This window comes from Mirounga angustirostris, unplaced genomic scaffold (assembly GCF_029215605.1).
Source record: "Mirounga angustirostris isolate CCGP_5_RB_7025 unplaced genomic scaffold, mMirAng1.0.hap1 SCAF_11, whole genome shotgun sequence".
Taxonomy (NCBI): domain Eukaryota; kingdom Metazoa; phylum Chordata; class Mammalia; order Carnivora; family Phocidae; genus Mirounga; species Mirounga angustirostris.
In genome coordinates this window covers 40,621,762-40,641,851 of record NW_026991719.1, presented here as the reverse complement: position 1 = coordinate 40,641,851, position 20,090 = coordinate 40,621,762, and the positions used below count along the sequence as shown (strand labels likewise).

The 20,090-nt window shown below is 36.5% G+C and overlaps 1 protein-coding gene across 4 annotated transcripts in view; it reads right to left on the bottom strand.

The window, feature by feature from the left end:
• Positions 1–364: 364 nt before the first annotated feature.
• RP2 (RP2 activator of ARL3 GTPase) overlaps positions 365–20,090 on the bottom strand; it is a 54,501-nt gene continuing 34,775 nt past the window's right edge. For 3 of the 4 annotated variants that reach the window (XM_064573984.1, XM_064573987.1, XM_064573986.1), the window contains 2 exons: positions 4,561–4,646; positions 365–2,810 (listed from right to left, as the gene is read on the bottom strand). In XM_064573984.1, the coding sequence (XP_064430054.1) occupies positions 2,727–2,810; positions 4,561–4,646 (170 nt within the window). In that variant the 3' untranslated portion in view covers positions 365–2,726. The remainder of the gene's footprint in view (positions 2,811–4,560; positions 4,647–20,090) is intronic. The other variant, XM_064573985.1, reaches the window with a different exon arrangement.

Sequence of the window (20,090 nt, the reverse complement as noted above, 5' to 3'; positions counted from 1 at the left end):
TTATATTGGAAATTCCTAAGATATAAACAAGTTTTCTACTTCCTTTGCATTTCTCTAGAGTGCTTTGTACACACACACACACACACACACACAGGGTACACAGCTCACGTCTCATTAACATATGACAGAGATTAGAACCATCTATTTTACTTTTATCATTAAAAAATTTGTGCCATGATCAAATCTTGGCACATATATGAGTAGCTGTATGTTACAGAAGCGCACCTCAAAAATTAGTGTTAAGCCATTTTCATTTTATTTTTTTTTAAAGTAACTCTACCCCCCCAGCGTGGGGCTTGAACTCACGACCCTGAGATCAAGAGTCGCATGCTCTACCGACTGAGCCAGCCAGGCGCCCCAGCCATTTTTGTTTTAACAACATTTATTACAAATCACGTTTTATAAACACTAGATAAATTACATACAAAAGCTAGACAGAAATATACAGAAGCAAAAACAGCAGTACTAATAACACAAGAGAAATAAGCTAGTATAATGTTTAAACATGTATAACTTAATAAAATTACTAATTTTTCCTTGCTAATAAATGTTCATGAGTTAAAAGGCTATTAAAAATGAAATGTAGTATAATTACTATCAACATTTGTTATTATAGAAACAACAACCATAGCACTACTTATTTTTAAAAATCTTTTCAAACATTCAGAGGCCAAATGACTGTCCTTAAAGACAAATTAAGCTTGGGTGAAAGCTCTTACCCAACTGAAGAATATAAAATTTTAGGCTTTGGTTAATAGATACTAAATTTAGTGGGTATTTTAAAATTAACATCTCCCTTATATGTTATATTCCTGAGTTTTTTGCTAAAATACTAGATAAAGAACTCAGTTTACAGCTTTGTGTACCATATTTATTTTTAAAAAACAAAAGGTACTATAATTACTGTAAGTGTGAATAATGGGATTTAATAATGTAATCACAATCAGAAGAATAAGTTTAATTTAGCTTAACCGTGGGAAAAATCAATGCCCTCTGACTACTAATTGCAAAGCTTATTTGTAAATTATGATTATAATTATGTTAACCCTGTCACCAAGTTTTATTTGCATCTCATGAAATCATTCTGATTTAAAGAAGAGGTTGAGAATGTAGTATAGAATGCTCTTACAAAAGACTGAAATGATACAATGCTAATGGTTAGCACGAGGCCAGACACAGGGTAGGCAGTCAATTTTACTTATTAAAGTGAGAAGTCTTTGAATGTATTATTTCAGAACATCAACACACAGTTCAATATAGTAGTTATAAATTAATCTGATATATTCAAAAGCAGTTTACACATGAAAATACATTTTTAGTAACAATCGTAAGAGGGATTTTTATAAGCGGCTATTTTCAGTCTTGGTTTTACCAAAATAGATTTAAATTTAAGGTTCCTTTTAAAAATAGACCTATGAAAGCTCATTTCCTATTAGCTGCTATATACGATGTGCAAGGAAGGTTCAGTCCCTTCTTCTCCAGATCACCCAATCAACATCTTCTGAACTGATTACTTTAGCTTACAACAAACTCCTCACAACCGGGTTTCCCCTGGAGAATGAAGCAGGGTATCTGGGGCCTGGGTCCAAGGATGTGGATTTTTAAACAAGTAGCTCTCCCCTGCCTCCTGGTAAATAATTACAGTCAGGTTGATTTGGGAAATAATGCTTAAAGCAGCCAAAAACAGTTTCATCATGCTTGAACACTGCTTGATAAATTAGGTGTATCTGATGAAAATCAAATCTCTCTAGTTTTTTTTTTTTTAAATAATCTGCATAGCTTATCATCATGATTAAGCATTTCATACCTAAATTCACAAGATTTTGTTCTAATTCTCCTGAAAAACCACAAGAGCTAGTGATCTCACCTTTCGGAAAGCTGCCTGTGGTCGGGCTTCTATACGTTTAGCCTTGGCCTTGCATATGCCTTTCCTTACCAGGAAGTACAAAGGTCACCTAGCAGTTGTGTTCAAAAACTAAACGGTGTAGAATTTATTCACAGAATCCTACTACTCACAAAGTAGTCTTGAAACAGCTACACCAACATCAGTTAGTAGAGTTAATTGCAAAACTGGTTATCAAACCCCTATTAATTAAAAAAATGCGATTTACAAAGTACTATATCAATTCTGCGTACAAAATCTCACTTGCCACATTAAGCAATTATTTAACTGGCTATGTATACATGAAAAAAATGTGCAGAGGTTCATTCTAATTGATCAACTAGTAATGAATCTCTAAATTAAAAAAGAAAAGCAGCAATGGAATGTATTCTCAAACAATATGGAGCACTGAGGAAAGTTTAAATTCTTAGAGATTTGAAAGGATATTTAATTATGATTAAAATCATGAACTGCTAGCCACTTCTATGTTCTAATAACGATACCATAAGCAGAGAAACAAAACCACAACCTTACTGAAGTAGGTTAAATAGTTTTTAAGCTGATTAAAACTACTGAATTTAAAATGAACTTTTTTTTTTTTTTTTTTTGGTAGGCTCCATGCCCAACACGGGGCTTGAACTCCCAACCCTGAGATCAAGAGTCCTATGCTCTACCGACTGAGCCAACCAGATGCCCCAAAACAATTTTGAACCTGAAGTAAATGATGCAGTATTCAACAGTTTACTAAAAAATAAACATTAACAGTTTTATCATTAGGAAAAACCGTTGTTAATACACAAATTAAAAAGGGCTTAATACCAAGTCCTTGGTTCCACATTGCACTTCATATTCCCATCTGTATGTCAGCAAAGTTGTAGAAGCTGTCTACATCTGCAGATGCTGTCTCCTTGCTTTCTGATACAAACATCTATTTTAAATATAAAAGAAGCAAAAAATAAATACCAGTAATCCCCAAATTCCAAAGCCCATGTTGTCTACAGAAGTCACAAGCTTGCTATTAGAAGAAATTCAAGTACACCATTTATATAATATATAATCAGTATTCTACAGAATCCATACAATATAGTTTCAGTAGCTATAGTGTAAATTGAGCTCTTTTAAAAGCACTTACGATATAATTAAGGTCTTCGCTTCCATAATACTTCAGTTGTACTTTATCACACTTGGAATTTTACTGTTTTTTAAATATACAAGAGTCAATATTATGAAAGCTACTGAATAGAGGTTTATTTAAAGAATTCTTAGTTTCTTCTATTTCCTAATAACAATCTCAATAGGCTGAGAAGCAAGACTTGAGATTATAATTTTTAAAGCTGCTAAAGATATATTACTAATTTTAAATGAACTATCTGCTAAACATAAGTAAAGCAGTACTCAGCAGAACCCTCCAAAAATCGTTTTTACAAATGTCAGCCAGGAATTAGAGGAGACCTGGGCTCTATTCTAGCTTTATCATAAACTAGCTGTATGATGCTGACAATTCATTCAATAAATCTCTGTGGGCTCACTTTCCACACCTGCAAAATGAGAACATTGGAATTAGATAATCTTTGACTCCTCATTCAGATCTAAAACCTCCAAATCATATAACCATTTTCTCTTTGCTTCCTTTTCTATTCAACCTAATCATATTTGCCCTTCCCCTTAGTACTGTTGTGATGGTAAAATGAGACAAAAGACAAAGTACTTTAAATTATGCGAATTCAAGAAACTATTAGCCAAATCAGACAGCAAAACCAAAAATTTTATCTCAGATATTTATCAAAAAATTATTAGTTATATCTATACTCATTTAGTACTCTTAGATGTTTGGTTTTTAAGTTATATTAAGTCTGAAATTCTTAGATACACCAACCTAATCAACATATCTAGAAACTACCTACATGTAACGACTTCTAGATATAGCTCAAATTCATTTTTTTTTTTTTTTAATGGGCTCTGTGCTGGGCTCGAACCCACCACCGTGAGATCAGGACCTGAACCGAGATAAGAATTGGGACACTCAAACGGCTGAGCCACCCAGGTGCCCCCAAATTCAATGTTTGATGAAGCATTACTGAAACAAAAATGAACAGTGGGCAACAGGATCATCCATCTAAAGTATATAATCTTAGAAATATAACATTTTTCAACATATCACTAGTTTTCAGAAAAGGAAGGACTTAAAGAGACATTTAATGAGACTTTTTACTTTAGAAACTCATGTGTTATTGATGGTTTTTAAATTAGTAGATTCTTGGGACGCCTGGGGTGGCTCAGTTGGTTAAGTGTCTGCCTTCGGCTCAGGTCATGATCCCAGGGTTCTGGGATCGAGCCCCACATCGGGCTCCTTGCTTAGCGGGGAAGCCTGTTTCTCCTTCTGCTTGCCATTCTCCCTGCTTGTGCTCTCTCTCTCTGACAAATACATAAAAAAAAATCTTTAAATTAGTAGATTCTTATTTTGTAAATTTTTAAGCAGTTAAAATTTTAATTTGGCAAGGAAAGACCAAAGCTTAGCTCCCAATTGTTTACCATAGATTCTAAAAATCATGGTCTGTTCTTTTTTTTTTTTTTTTTTTAATTCCAAGCAACAACGGGGATAAAAGTACTATTTAATTGTAAGGAAAAGGAAATGACATGAAAGGTCTGACTGAAATAGAAATAATAAAATCTTGTACCTTGGTCCCATTGAATATCTCATTGACAATAAGCTGGCATCCTTCTACAGCTCCATCTCCATTAAATTCCAAGGCAATAACAGGACCTATAACCAAACACAAGAAGTGTTGTCTGAATATAACTACAAATCATTTATTTATTTACCTATTTATTTATTTAGAGGAAGTGTGGGGAAGGGGCAGAAGGAGAGGGAGAATCTTAAGCAGGCTCCACACCCAGCACGGAGCCCGATGCGGGGCTTGATCTCACAATCTTGAGATCATAACCTGAGCTGAAATCAAGAGTCGGATGCTTAACCGACTGAGCCACCCAGGTGCCCCCAAATCTATTTTAAAATTTATCTTTTTATTCTTTACATTGTAAAGACTCTCCAGCCTCTTCCTTGGGGGGTAAGAGAAGAAGTAGTAGACAGATGAGACACATCACCTTAGCTACTTCTTCCAACTGTAATCATAAAACAAATTAACACAGTCTCATCTTATTATGATGGGTAGCTTCACTGTTATTACAGGACTACGGCCACATTCTTAAGTGTTGTAAATAGTCTGACTTTTCTGGATTTCATTCGTTAAAAACCATAAAAAGTCGACTCATTGAGCAGTACAAAAAAACAGTTGATAAGATGACAAATAAGATCAAAAGCAATTCAAGTCACCCCAAGTAGGTTTTGCCAGGCAGCCAGTCTTGCTTCCAATTCTCCTACTTATCAGCCAAGTTCTGGGCCACCAATAATGAAGCTAAGCCAAGCAGGAATTGAAGCCAGGCACCAGAAGTAATGACCATCTGAAAGTAGTTTTCTTGAGTGTGCCTTAAAACTACATTCTAGAACCAAAGACCAAGTTTTTATTCTCTGAATAGAATATTTGTGCCTCCTTTCCCATACATTAATTTGAATACTTCTAAAGCCCCTGTACTTGAAATTCAAGTGTAAAGGTTTATGATTAAGTTTGGCTTGGATTTAAATACCGCATTGGCACTGCTGGTGTCAAACTGTTGGCAAACGTGGCCATAAGTTAGCCCAGCAAAATATGTCCTTCACTTCAATTACTACTTATTCAGTTATCACTATATTCCTTAACAGATTTTCTTTTTAACTTATAAAGTAGTGGATATGTCCTAACCTGTAGAAAATTATAAATTTCTTGAAAAAAGACATAAACCCATTACACAAACATGGAGCAACAGGGACTAAGAAGTACTAAGCAGGGCGCCTGGGTGGCTCAGTTGGTTAAGCGACTGCCTTCAGCTCAGGTCATGATCCTGGAGTCCCGGGATCGAGTCCCGCATCGGGCTCCCTGCTCAGCGGGGAGTCTGCTTCTCCCTCTGACCCTCCCCCCTCTCATGTGCTCTCTGTCTCTCTCATTCTCTCTGTCTCAAATAAATAAATAAAATCTTTAAAAAAAAAAAAAAAAGAAGTACTAAGCAATGAAGTACTAAGGTGAATGTAGGCATGTGCCATATGACGAGACACAAGAACAAGGGAGAAGACCACGCTACACTAGGCACCAAAAGACCTGAGGGCCTGTGATTTAATATAAACAACAAATACAGAAAAGGCATGATACATAACAGTAAACTGTACAATGAGATACAGAGAACAAAGTATGAGTTTTTCAGGATCACAGTGTACAGAGCAAGATAGGCGCTATATAAAGAAGATAACCACGGAACATTTTCTCAGAAAAATGCATGATTCTCTGTCTGGGGCAAGAAATGGGTAAGATTAACCTGGAATATCTTGTTGAGCCAAAAAGCAAGGAGGCTATCAAAGGCCAATACAGTTGTACCAAAAGGACACAGGAGCCAGCTTGAAGGGGCTCCCAGTGGCCAAAGATGAGACACTGACATCAGAAGGAATAATGACTGCGATTTATTAAAACCTACTGAATATATAAAAAGTCATGAGCTCAAAATGATATTTAGAAGAGAGAAACAAAATTCACTGGACGCCAATGTAGGTTGCTAATGCATCAATTCATTACTGTGAAAACTGATAATTATTTTCCCTTTATTTATTCTGCTTTTCTGTTATGAAGCATATTTCAAGTTAACCAAACGGCTCTGGTATACAAGAGGAGTTCTGTTAACATCCATTAACATATGCAGAGGTAGTGACATGGTTAGAAAATGATCACTTTGCAACTCCTAATAAAATAATTGGATCCTGGGGCGCCTGGGTGGCTCAGCTGGGAAAGCATCTGCCTTCGGCTCAGGTCATGATCCTGGGACCCTAGGATTGAGCCCCGCATCAGGCTCCCTGTTCAGTGAAGAGCCTGCTTCTCCCTCTCCCTCTGCCTCTCCCCCACCCCCGCTCGTGTGCTCTCTCTCTCTTTAATAAATAAAATCTTTAAAAAAATAATTGGATCCAGGCAATAATCATCAATGGTTTTAGCATCCCACAGAGAAGACTGACAGGAAACCCTATGATGAAAAGCTAAGACCGAGATCACCTAAACCTATTGATCAATCAACTAAAGGTTCAACAAACATTATAAGCCTTCTCATTTAATACTATAGGAAATAGTAACACCAAAAAAGTAACTAAACCTGAGTTTAAGAAGGCTTTGCTCTAACTTCTGGTCTACAATAACTCTAGAGGAACAAATGAAACAAACCCATGCATACTACAGGACAACTGACCAGGTTTTTTGTGTTTTGTTTTTGTTTTTGTTTTTTTACAAGAGAAAGGCATGTAACAAAAAGGGCGGGGGATGACAGACCACCTGTTTCTGGTTAAGAGCGATATAAGGTAACAAAACTACACACAGTGAGTGGGCCAATTTTCGATCTGGATCAAATTAACTGAAAATACAGAAAGAATGTTTTCAGATTTGAGGAAAATGTGAATATGGACTGGGTATTAGATGATATTAAGGAATTGTTGTTAATCATGATAGATGTGATATTATATTGTGGTTACTTAAGAAAACATCCGTCTTTAATTTGGTTTTAAGATACACACAAATACTTAGGAATGAATAACAGCACATATCAAAATTTGATTAAAATATTTCAGCAAAAAGGAGATTATAGATTACTTTTTGAAGTATGGCAGGAAGTTGATAAAACTGGGGGAGAGGTACACATGAGGTCATTGTGCTTTCTACTTTTGAGTAGTGATAGTACATTTGGAAATTTGCAAAAAAGAGTTTTAAAAGGCATATTAAACCAAATAAATACTGAATTAAAAAGAAAAAGTTGAGGGGTGCCTGGGTGGCTCAGTTAAACATCTGCCTTCGGCTCAGGTCAAGATCCTAGGGTCCTAGGATCGAGCCCCACGTCAGGCTCTCTGCTTGGCAGGGAGCCTGCTTCTCCCTCCCCCACTTCCCTGTTTATGCTCTCTTTCTCTCTCTGTCAAATAAAAAAATAAAATTAAAAAAAAATAAAAAAATACACAAGGGACAGAAGACTAAGACTGGAATTAAAAAAAAAGAGAGAAAGTTGATAATAAAAGTAGGGTTTCCAGTTTTTACGAGTGGAAAGTTTAAATTAAGGTAAAATAGAGCATGCTTTTATTCAGGATCACTACAAGGAAATACAATAGATACATTGTTTAAAGTCAAACATTTATTACTGAAAGTTCCTGTATTCTATAAAGAGAACATAAGCTAGAATTCAGGAACACAATTTTGGTGGAATTACCCATGCATGTAACTTGGTTGACAGTCGTCTTTTTTGTTTGTTTGTTTAAGTAAGCTCTATGCTCCATGTGGGGCTTAAACTCAGGACCCCGAGATCAAGAGTTGCATGTTCTACCAACTGAGCCAGCCAGGTGCCCCAACTTGGTTGATATTCTTTAAATAGAATATGATGAACTTCCAGGAAGTGACCTAATAATCTACCAACAAAGAAACGCCAACAAAAAAGGTAGACTGGTACATCAGTTTTGGTTAACATGTTGTGGATAATTCTAAATTAAAAAAAAAAAAAACCCTACAATGCTGACAATGCACTTTTTAAGCAGTCCTACTTGTATAATGATGCTGACTACAATTACTGTGATTATTTCAAGCTTAACTATGAGGTCAATAAAGATCACTGGTTAACTTTTTAAAAAGTATTTTAGTGTGAACATCTTATCAAATAGTTTGCAGTAGCTTTGGGGCACCTGCACCCCAATGTTTATAGCATCAATGTTCACAATAGCCAAAATACAGAAAGAACCCAGATGTCCATCAAGAGATGAATGGATAAGTAAGATGTGGTATGGAATATTACTCAGCCATCAAAACGAATGAAATCCTGCCATTTCCTACGATGTGGTTGTAACTAGAGGGTACTATGCTAAGTGAAATAAGTCAGAGAAAGACAAACACCATATGATTTCACTCATATGTGGAATTTAAGAAACAAAACAGATGAACATAGAGGAAGGGAAGGAAAAATAAAATAAGATAAAAACAGAGGGGAGGCAAACCATAAATGACTTTTTTTTTTTTTAAAGATTTTATTTATTTATTTGAGAGAGAGAGAGCATGAGAGTGGGGAGGGTCAGAGGGAGAAGCAGACTCCCCGCTGAGCAGGGAGCCCGATGCGGGACTCGATCCAGGGACTCCAGGATCATGACCTGAGCCGAAGGCAGTTGCTTAACCAACTGAGCCACCCAGGCGCCCCAAACGACTCTTAACTATAGGGAACAAACAGGGTTGCTGGAGGGGCGGTGGGTGGGGGGATGGAGTAACTGGGTGATGGGCATTAAGGAGGGCACTTGATGGAATGAGCACTGGGTATTACATGCAACCCATGAATCACTAAATTCTACTCCTTAAACTAATACACTATATGTTAACTAAATTGAATTTAAATTAAAAAAAATCTAAATATTTGAGCTGTCATGAAAAACTGAGATTTTGAAGCAAACAAAAAAGATTCCTGGAAGTCCTAATACCCTCCTTCTATGTTATTAAATGTGACCTTAGAATAAGTCCCTAGCATGTCTTTTTTTTTTTTTAAAGATTTTATTTATTTATTTGACAGAGAAAGACACAGCTAGAGAGGGAACACAGGCAGGGGGAGTGGGAGAGGGAGAAGCAGATTCCCCACTGAGCAGGGAGCCTGATGCGGGGCTGGATCCCAGGACCCTAGGATCATGACCTGAGCCAAAGGCAGACGCTTAATGACTGAGCCACCCAGGCACCCCTATTATGTCTTAATTAGATTATAGCAACAGCCTCCCAGGTGGTCTCTCTGCTTCCCCCTTAGTAAGACTTACATTTTAAAGGGACCATGACATTCTTCTGCTCTAAAACCTCCAGTAAAATATGACCTATATTTTTATTTTTAATTATTCTAAAAATAACTGAGTTTTTCAGATTTTTATTTTCATTGAAGTATAGTTGACATACAGTATTTTATTAGTTTCAGGTATACAAAATAGTGATTCAACAATTATATACATTATAAAATGCTCACCATAATAAGTGTAGTTACCATCTATCACCTTATGAAGTTATTACAATATTATTGACTATAGTCCCTATGCTGTACTGCTTTTCATCCCTGTGACTTAATTATTTTATAACGGGAAGTTTGTACCTCTTTATCCCCTTAAAAATAACAGACAATTTATTTTATTTTTTTTAAAGATTTATTTTTTTTTTTGAGAGAGAGAGAGCGAGCGAGTGCAGGAGTAGGGGGAGGGACAGAGGGAGAGGGAGAGCATCTCAAGCAGACTCCCTGCTAAGCATGGAGCCTGACGCAGGGCTCGATCTCACAACCCTTAGACCATGACCTGAGCTGAATGAAATCAAGAGTTGGACGCTCAACTGACTGAGCCACCCAGGTGCCCCCAAAATAACAGATAGTTTAAAGCATTAACAAAGCTATACAAGTTAACAAGGTATTTAGGTGTTTATAGCATATATAATAGTAAAATATATAACAACGATACAGGAATGGGAGGGAAGACTTGAGAATATAATGTTATTAAGTCCTTATATACAACAGGTAAAGTGTTATTCTTAGAAGATGTATTTGAATTATTTAAACATACATACTGTAAAACCTAAGGTGACCGTTAAATAAGTTTTAGAAAAAGTAGTATAAATAATAATAGAGGAGATTAAATGGAATCATAGAAAATGCCCAATTAAACAGAAGAAGAGGTAACAAGAAACAAAGAACAAATGGACTAAAAAGCAGCTAGCAAGATGGTAGATGTTTGTCAAGGCATATCATAATCAAATTCACAAAATACACAAAGAAAGAATCCTGAAAATAGCAAGCAAGGGAAAAAACCCCTTAACCTACAAGGGAAGACAGATCAGGTTCACAGCAGACCTGTCTATAGAAACTTAGCAGGCCAGAAGAGAGTAGCAGGAAATATTCAACATGCTGAATGGTAAAAAAAAAATATGCAGCCAAGAATTCTTTATCCAGCAAGGCTGTCATTCAGAATAGGAGAGATAAAGCTTCCCAAACAAAAACTAAAGGAGTTCATGACCACCAAACCAACCCTGTGATAGATTTTATAGGGGGACTCTTTGAGTGGAGGGAAAAAACCCCAAAGCAACAAAGACTAGGACCAGAGAACAACACCAGAAACATCAACTCTACAGGTAACACAATGACACTAAATTCATATCTTTCCATAATCACTCTGAATGCAAATGGACTAAATGGTCCAATCAAAAGACACAGGGCATCAGAATAGATAGAAAAACAAGATCCATCTATATGCTGCCTACAAGAGACTCACTTTAGACCCAAAGACACCTGCAGATGGAAAGTGAGGAGATGGAGAACCATCTATCATGCTAATGGACGTCAAAAGAAAGCTGGAGTAGCCATACTTATATCAAACTAGATTTTAAAACAAAGATAGTAACAAGATATGAAGAAAGGCATTATACCATAATTAAGGGGTCTAATCAAGAAGATCTAACAATTGTAAATATTTATACCCCCAACTTGAGGGCACCCAAATATATAAATCAATTAATAATAAACATAAACTCCTTGATAATAATACAATAATAGTAGGGGACTTTAATAGCCTACGTACAGCAACGGACAGATCATCTAAGCAGGAAATCAACAAGGAAACAATGGCTTTGAATGACACACTGGACCCGGACTTAACAGACACATTCAGAACATTTCATCCTAAAGCAGCAGAATAAACATTATTTTCGAGTGCACATGGAACATTCTCCTGAATAGATCACCTACTGGGTCACAAATCAGCCCTCAACAAGTACAAAAAGGGGCACCAGTCGGTTAAACATCTGACTCTTGATTTCAGCTCAAGTCATGATCTCAGAGTCATGAGATCGAGCCCCGCATCAGGCTCCACAATGAGCATGGAGCCTGCTTAAGATTCTCTCTCTCCCTCTGTCCCCTCCCCTGCTCATGCGAGCACGCGCGCTCTCTCTCTCTCAAAAAAAAAAAGTACAAAAAGATCGAGATCATACCATGCATATTTTAAGACCACAATGCTATGAAACTTGAAGTCAATCACAAAAAAAATTTGGAAAAACCTCAAATACATGGAAGTTAAAGAATATCCTACTAAAGAATGAATGGGTTAACCAGAAAATTAAAGAAGAAATTAAAAAAATACATGGAAGCAAATGAAAATGAAAACACAATAGACCAAAACCCTTGGGATGCAGCAAGGCAGTCCTAAGAGGGAAGTATATTGTAATACATGCCTACCTCAAGAAACAAGAAAAGTCTCAAATGCACAACCTAACCTTAAACCTAAAGGAGCTAGAAAAGGAATAGCAAATAAAGCCTAAAGCCAGCATTAGAAGGGAAATAATAAAGATTAGAGCAGAAATAAATGATATAGTAACAAAAAAATCAGTAGAGTGGATTAATGAAACCAAGAGCTGGTTATTTGAAAGAATTAATAAAATTGGGCGCCTGGGTGGCTCAGTTGGTTAAGCGACTGCCTTCGGCTCAGGTCATGATCCTGGAGTCCCGGGATCGAGTCCCGCATCGGGCTCCCTGCTTGGCAGGGAGTCTGCTTCTCCCTCTCCCACTCCCCGTTTGTGTTCCCTCTCTCGCTGTGTCTTTCTCTGTCAAATAAATAAATAAAATCTTAAAAAAAAAAAAAGAATTAATAAAATTGATAAACCCCTAGCTAAACTTATTAAAAAGAAAACAGAAAGGACCCAAATAGATAAAATCATGAATGAAAGAGGAGAGATCACAAGCAACACCACAGAAATACAAACAATTATAAGAGAATACTATGAAAGATTATGTGCCAATAAACTGGACAACCTGGAAGAAATGGACAAATTCCTAGAAATTTACAAACTACCAAAACTGAAACAGGAAAACATAGAAAATTTGGACAGACCAAAATCAGCAAAGAAATTGAAGCAGTAATCAAAAATCTCCCAACAAACAAGAGTCCTGGGCCAGATGGCGTCCCAGGAGAATTCTGCCAGATATTTAAAGAAGAGCTAATACCTATTCTTCTCAAACTGTTCCAAAAAATAGAAATGGAAGGAAAACTTCCAAACTTACTCTATGAAGCCAGATTACCTTGATTCCAAAACCAGACAAAGACCCCATTAAAAACGAGAATTACAGGCCAATATCCCTGATGAACATGGATGTGAGAATTTTCAATAAAATACTAGATTTGCTAGTACATTAAAAGAATCATTCACCATGATCAAGTGGGATTTATTCCAGGTCTGCAGGGTGGTTCAACATTCACAAATCAATCAACATGATACACAAAATTAATAAAAGAAAGGATAAGAACCGTATGATCCTGTCAGTAGATGCAGAAAAAGCATTTGACAAAATACACCATCCTTTCTTGATAAAGTCCCTCAACAAAGTAGGGATAGATGGAACATACCTCAAAATCATAAAGGTCATATACGAAAGACCCACAGCTAACATCATCCTCAATAGGGAAAAACTAAGAGTCTCCCCTGCATCAGGAACAAGACAAGGATGTTCACTCTACCATTACTATTTAACATAGTACTGGAAGTCTTAGCCTCAGCAATCAGACAACAAAAAGAAATGAGAGGCATCCAAATCGGCAAGGAAGAAGTCAAACTTTGACTATTTGCAGATGACATGATACTCTATAAAAAACCCAAGATTCCACCAGGAAATTGCTAGAACTAATACATGAATTTAGAAAAGCTGAAGGATAGAAAAATCAGTGTGCAAAAATCTGTTGCATTTCTTTTTTATTTATTTATATGTTTATTTAAATTCAATTAACATAGAATGTATTTGGTTTCAGAGGTAGAGGTCAATTTTAACTCTTACAGTTAGACCTATTATCCATTTTGAATTAATTATTTGTGTATGTATGAAGGGTCTAAATCCACCTTTTTACATTTGGCTATCCAAATGACCTAGTACCATTTGTAGAAAAGACAATCCTTCCCTCACTGAATTGCCTTAACAGCCTTGTAAAAAATCAATTTACCATAAGTAAAAAGATTTCTGAACACTCAATTCTGTTCCATTGATCAATATGTCTATCCTTATGTCAATACCACACTCTCTTAATTACTGTAGCTTTATAGTACATTTTAAAATTGGAAGGTATAAGTCCCCCAATTTTGTCTTTCAAGATTGTTTTTACTATGCTGGGAACCAGGCTTGCATGCCTGGACCAACTCCCACCTGTTCATGGTGTAGAATTATTTTTATATATTAAAATATTTGGCAATATTCTGTTAAAAAAAAGAAATCTGTTGCATTTCTATACACCAATAATGAAGCAGCAGAAAAAGAAATCAAGGAATTGATCCCATTTGCTATTGCATCAAAAACAATTAAGATACCTGGGAAGAGACCTGACTAAAAGCAAAAGATCTGTACTCTGAAAACTATAAACACTTACGAAGGAAACTGAAGAAGATATAAAGAAATGGCAAAGCGTTCCATGCTCATGGACTAGAAGAACAAACATTGTTAAAATGTCTGTACTACCCAAAGCAATCTACACATTTAATGCATTCCCTATCAAAATCCCACCAGCATTTTTCACAGAGCTAGAACAAACATTCCTAAAATTTGTATAGAACCACAAAAGCCCCAAATAGCCAAAGCGATTCTGAAAAAGAAAAACAAAACTGGAGACATCACAATTCCGGATTTCAAGCTATATCACAAAGCTGTAGTCATCACGACAGTAAGACACTGGCACAAAAACAGACACATGAATCAATGGAGCAGAACAGAGAACCCAGAAATGGGCCCATAACTATACGGTCAACTAATCTTTGACAAAGTAGGAAAGAACATCCAATGGAAAAAAGACAGTCTGTTCAACAAATGGTGCTGGGAAAACTGGACAGCAACATGCAAAAGAATGAAACTGGACCACTTTCTTACACCATACACAAAAATAAATTCAAAACAGATGAAAGACCTAAATGTAAGACAGGAAACCATCAAAATCCTAGAGGAAAACACAGGTAGAAACCTCTTTGACCTTGGCCATAGCAACTTCTTACTAGACATGTTACCAGAGGCAAGGGAAACAAAAGCAAAAATGAACTATTGGGACTTCAAGATAAAAAGCTTCTGCACAGTGAAGGAAACAATCAACAAACTAAATGGCAGCCTGTGGAATGGGAGAAGATATCTGCAAACAACATATCTGATAAAGGGTTGGTAACCAAAATCTATAAAGAACTTCTCAAACTCAACACCCAAAAACCAAATAGTCCAGTTAAGAAATGGGCAGAAGACATGAATAGACACTTCTCCAAAGAAGACATCCAGATGGCTAATAGACACATGAAAAGAAGCTCAACATCACTAATCATCAGGGAAATACAAATGAAAACCATGATGAGATACCACCTCACACGAGAAACAACAGGTACTAGTGGGGATGCAGAGAAAGGGGAACCCTCTGGCACTGCTGGGAATGCAAACTGGTGCAGCCACTCTGGAAAACAGTATGGAGGTTCCTTAAAATGTTAAGAATAGAATTACCCTATGATCCAGCATTTGCACTACTAGGTATTTACCCAAAGGATACAAAAATACAGATTTGAAGGGATACATACACTCTGATGTTTATAGTAGCATTATCAATAATAGCCAAACTATGGAGAGAGCCCAAATGTCCAACGACTGATGAATGGATAAAGAAGATGTGGTATATGTATACAATGGAATATTACTCAGCCATCAAAAATGAAATCTTGCCATGTGCAATGATGTGGATGGAGCTAGAGTGTATTTTGCTAAGTGAAGTAAGTCAGTCAGAGAAAGACAAATACCATATGATCTCACTCATGTGGAGTTTAAGAAAGAAAACAGATGAATAGGGGTGCCTGGGTGGCTCATTCATTAAGCGTCTGCCTTCGGCTCAGGTCATGATCCCAGGGTCCTGGGATTGAGCCCCACATCAGGCGCCCTGCTCAGCAGGAAGCCTGCTTCTCCCTCTCCCACTCCCCCTGCTTGTGTTACCTCTCTCGCTGTGTCCCTTTCTGTCAAATAAATAAAATCTTAAAAAAAAAAAAGAAAACAGATGAACATACAGGAAGGGGGGAAAAAGGAGAGAGGGAAACAAACCATAAAAGACTCTTAACAATAGAGAAAAACTGAGGGCTGACGGAGAGAGGTGGGTGGGGGATGAGCTAGATGGGTGATGGGGTATTAAAGAGGGCACTTGTTGTGATGAGCACTGGGTATTGCATATAAGTGATGAATCATTGATTTCTACCCCAGAAACCAATATTGCACTGTATGTTAACTAAAATTTAAATTAAAAAAAGATGGCAGATGTTGGTCCAAGTATATCCATCTCTTTTAATGTGAATGGTCTAAACACAACTGTTAAAAGACAGAGATTGTCAGACTGAATTGAAAAGGAAGAACCAAGTATATGCTATCTACGAAAACTCACTTTAAAATTAAAATTTTTTTTAATGGAGAGTTTTTTAAATTAAAAAAACTGTGTGTGTGTGTGTGTGTGTGTGTGTGTGTACGCGCAAGACAGAGAGAGAGGAGGAGGAGTAGGAGTAGAGGGAGACAGAGAGAATCTTAAGCAGGCTCTACACCGAGCATGGAGCCTGACGTGGGGATCAATATCATGACCCTCAGATCACAACCTGAGCTGAAATCAAGACTTAGAGGCTTAACCAGCTGAGCCACCCAAGCACCCCTAAAAACCACTTTAGATATACAGACATCAATAAATTAAAAGAACGGGGATAAGGATATATGATGAGACACTAAAGAACCAAATGAAAGCTGGAGTAGCTATATTTTAGACAAAGTAGATTTCAGAACAAGGAAGATTATCAGAGACCAAGAGGGACATTACATAATGAAAAAGGATTCTCTAAGAAGACGTAACAATCCTAAATGTGTATGCATCTAACAACAGAGTTTGACAGTTTACAAGACAAAATCTAATAGGATCTGACAAGAGAAACAGACAAATCCAGTTAACGTTGGAAACTTCAACACTCTTCTTTCATTAATTCACAGAAGTAGGCAGAAAATCAGTAAAGACATAGGTGAACTGACTAGCACTATGAATCAAATTGACCTAGGGGACATTTACAGAATATTCCACCAAACAACAAAAACAAAAAAACAGATTATACATTCTTCTTGCATGCAAATAAAATATTCACCAACATGGGCTATATCTAATTAAAGAAAATAGAAATCATACAATGTGTGTTTTGGGGCCATAACAGCTTTAATTTAGAAATAACAGAAATACATCTGGACAATGTCCAAATGTTTGGAAATTAAACAGTATACATCTAAATCAATGAATCAAGTAAAAAATCTCAAGGGAAACTAAAAAATATTCTGAACGACATCAGGGGTCAACACACATTTTCTGTAAAGGGCCAGATAGGAAATATTTTAGGCTTTGTGGGCCATATGGTGTCTATCACAACTAATCAACTATGCTGTTGTAGTACAAACAGCAAAACATGATAGATAAAAGATCCAATAAAACTTCACTTATAAAACATACAGTGAACCATATTTTGCCAAAGCCTGAATTAAATAAAAATACATGTCAAAATATGTAGGATGCAGTTAAAGCAGTGCTTAAAGGAAAATTTTTAACATTGAATACATATACAGTTGATCCTCATTATTCACAGATTCCTTATCTGCAAATGTGCCAACTTGGTAAAATTTATCTGTAACCCCAAAATGAGTACGTGGTCTTTTCATGGTCATTCACAGAGAAACACAGAACAGCAAAAATTTGAGTTGCCTGACATACACATTCCTAGGTGAAGTTGAACAAAGTGATCCTCTGCCTTCTTGTTTCAGCCCTCATACTGTAAACAAGCATCCTTTTCAGTTTTAGTGCCACATTTTCCACATTTTGTGGGTTTTGTTAGTGGTTTTGCTGTTTAAAATGGCCCCCCAAACATAGTGCAAAAATGCTGTCTAATGTTCCTAAGTTTAGGAAGGCTGTGATACGCCTTTCAGAGAAAATACCTGTTAGATAAGCTTCATTTAGGCAAGAATTATAGTGCTGTTGGCTCTGAGTTCAATGTTAATGAATCAATAATATATACTGAATAAGATGTCTTTAAACAGAAACAAACAGGCATGCCTGGGTGGTTCAGTCGGTTAAGCATCCGACTCTTGGTTTTGGCTCAGGTCATAGACCCGAATCAGGCTCTGTGCTCAGTGCGGAGTCAACCTGAGATACCTTCCCCTTCTCTTTCCTTTCCCCCCTGCTCCTCCCGTCCCCCCAACCCCCGCAGCTCGTGCGTGTGGGCTCTCTCTAAAATAAGTAAATAAATAGAATCTTTAAAAAAAAAAAGAAAATAAATAAACAGAAACAAACATACAAAAGATTATGTATGGATTGATTGACAAAAATGTTATGACCAGAGACTTGCAGGAACTTAACCCCATATTTCTCCTAGGAGCAGGAGCTCAGTACTCATTAATTCAGTGTTCACAGTGACTTTACAGAATATAACTACTGTAAATGATGAAAAGCAACTGTATTAGAAAAGAAGAAATACCTAAAATCAGTAACCTAATCTTAAATCTAAAGAAACTAGAGAAAGAAAAGCAAATCAAACGTAAAACAAGTAAAGGAAGGAATAATAATTAGTTCAGCAGAAAATAATAAAATTGAAAAGAGAAAAACAATAGAGAAAATCAATGAAACAAAGAGGTGCTTCTTTGAAATTATCAATAAAACAATAAACCTTTATCCAAGCTGATAGGAGAGGGAGAGGACTCAAATTACCAATAGCAGGAATATTAGTGGGACATCACTACTGATCCCACAGATGTTAGTAGGAATAAAGAAATACTATAAACAACTCTATGTCCATAAATTTGGTAACTTAAATGAAATGAAACCATTTCCTAAAAGACAAAAACTATCAAAATTCGGGGCGCCTGGGTGGCTCAGTCGTTAAGTGTCTGCCTTCGGCTCAGGTCATGATCCCAGGGTCCTGGGATCGAGCCCCGCGTTGGGCTCCCTGCTCAGCGGGAAGCCTGCTTCTCCCTCTCCCACTCCCCCTGCTTGTGTTCCCTCTCTTGCTGTATCTCTCTCTGTCAAATAAATAAATAAAATCTTAAAAAAAAAACTATCAAAATTCATTCAAAAAGAAAGCCGTAAGTGCCCTGTAAGTAAATAATTTAATAAGTAAATTAAACATACAGCTAAAAATCTCCCCAAATCTCCAGGCCCAGATGGTTTCATTGGTGAATTCTACCACACATTTAAAGAAGAAATGATACCCATTCTCTAAAATTTATTCAAGATCATAGAAGAGAAAGGATACATCCCAACTCATTTTATGAGGCCAGCATTACCCTAATATCAAAGCCAGACAAAGATATGATGAGAAAACTATAGACCAATGTCCCTCATGAACAAAGATGCAAAAATCTTCAATAGAATATTGGCAAATTGAATTTGGCAACATATTAAAGAGGTAATATATTATGATCAAGGGGTTCATCTCAGGAATACAAGGCTGGTTCAACATTCAAAATTAACAAGTCATTCACCAGATTAAAAAAACATATTATCTCAATAAATTCAGAAAAAAACATTCAACAAAATTCAGCACCCATGCATAATAAAAACTCAACTAGGGACAGAATGAAACTTCCTTAGCCTGATAAAAGGTATATATGAGAATCCTATAACCAACATCATTCTTTACAGTGAGACTGAACACTTTATGGTGAGATTGAATTCTGAAATCAGTAACAGTGCAATAATGTCCTCTCCTCACTATGCTCTACAACACGATAGTGGAAATCCTATCCAGCATAACAATGCCAAAAAAAAAAAAAAGAAAGAAAGAAAGAAATAAAAGGCATGTCAAAATGACAGAGGAACCAACCTAAAAGAATTTTCAATGGCTAAAACTGGAACAATTTGATAGTACTGGATTATAACCCAAAGAATAAAATGCATATTCATGAGTCTCTACTGATAGAAATGATTGAGTAAGTAAACAGGGGAGAAGGGCAAAATATTTCTTAACAGAAGAATTCCAAATAATGTGAACAGATACTACCCTCTCCAGGAGGTGTAGCTTAATTCTCCTTGCCTTGAGTGTAAGCT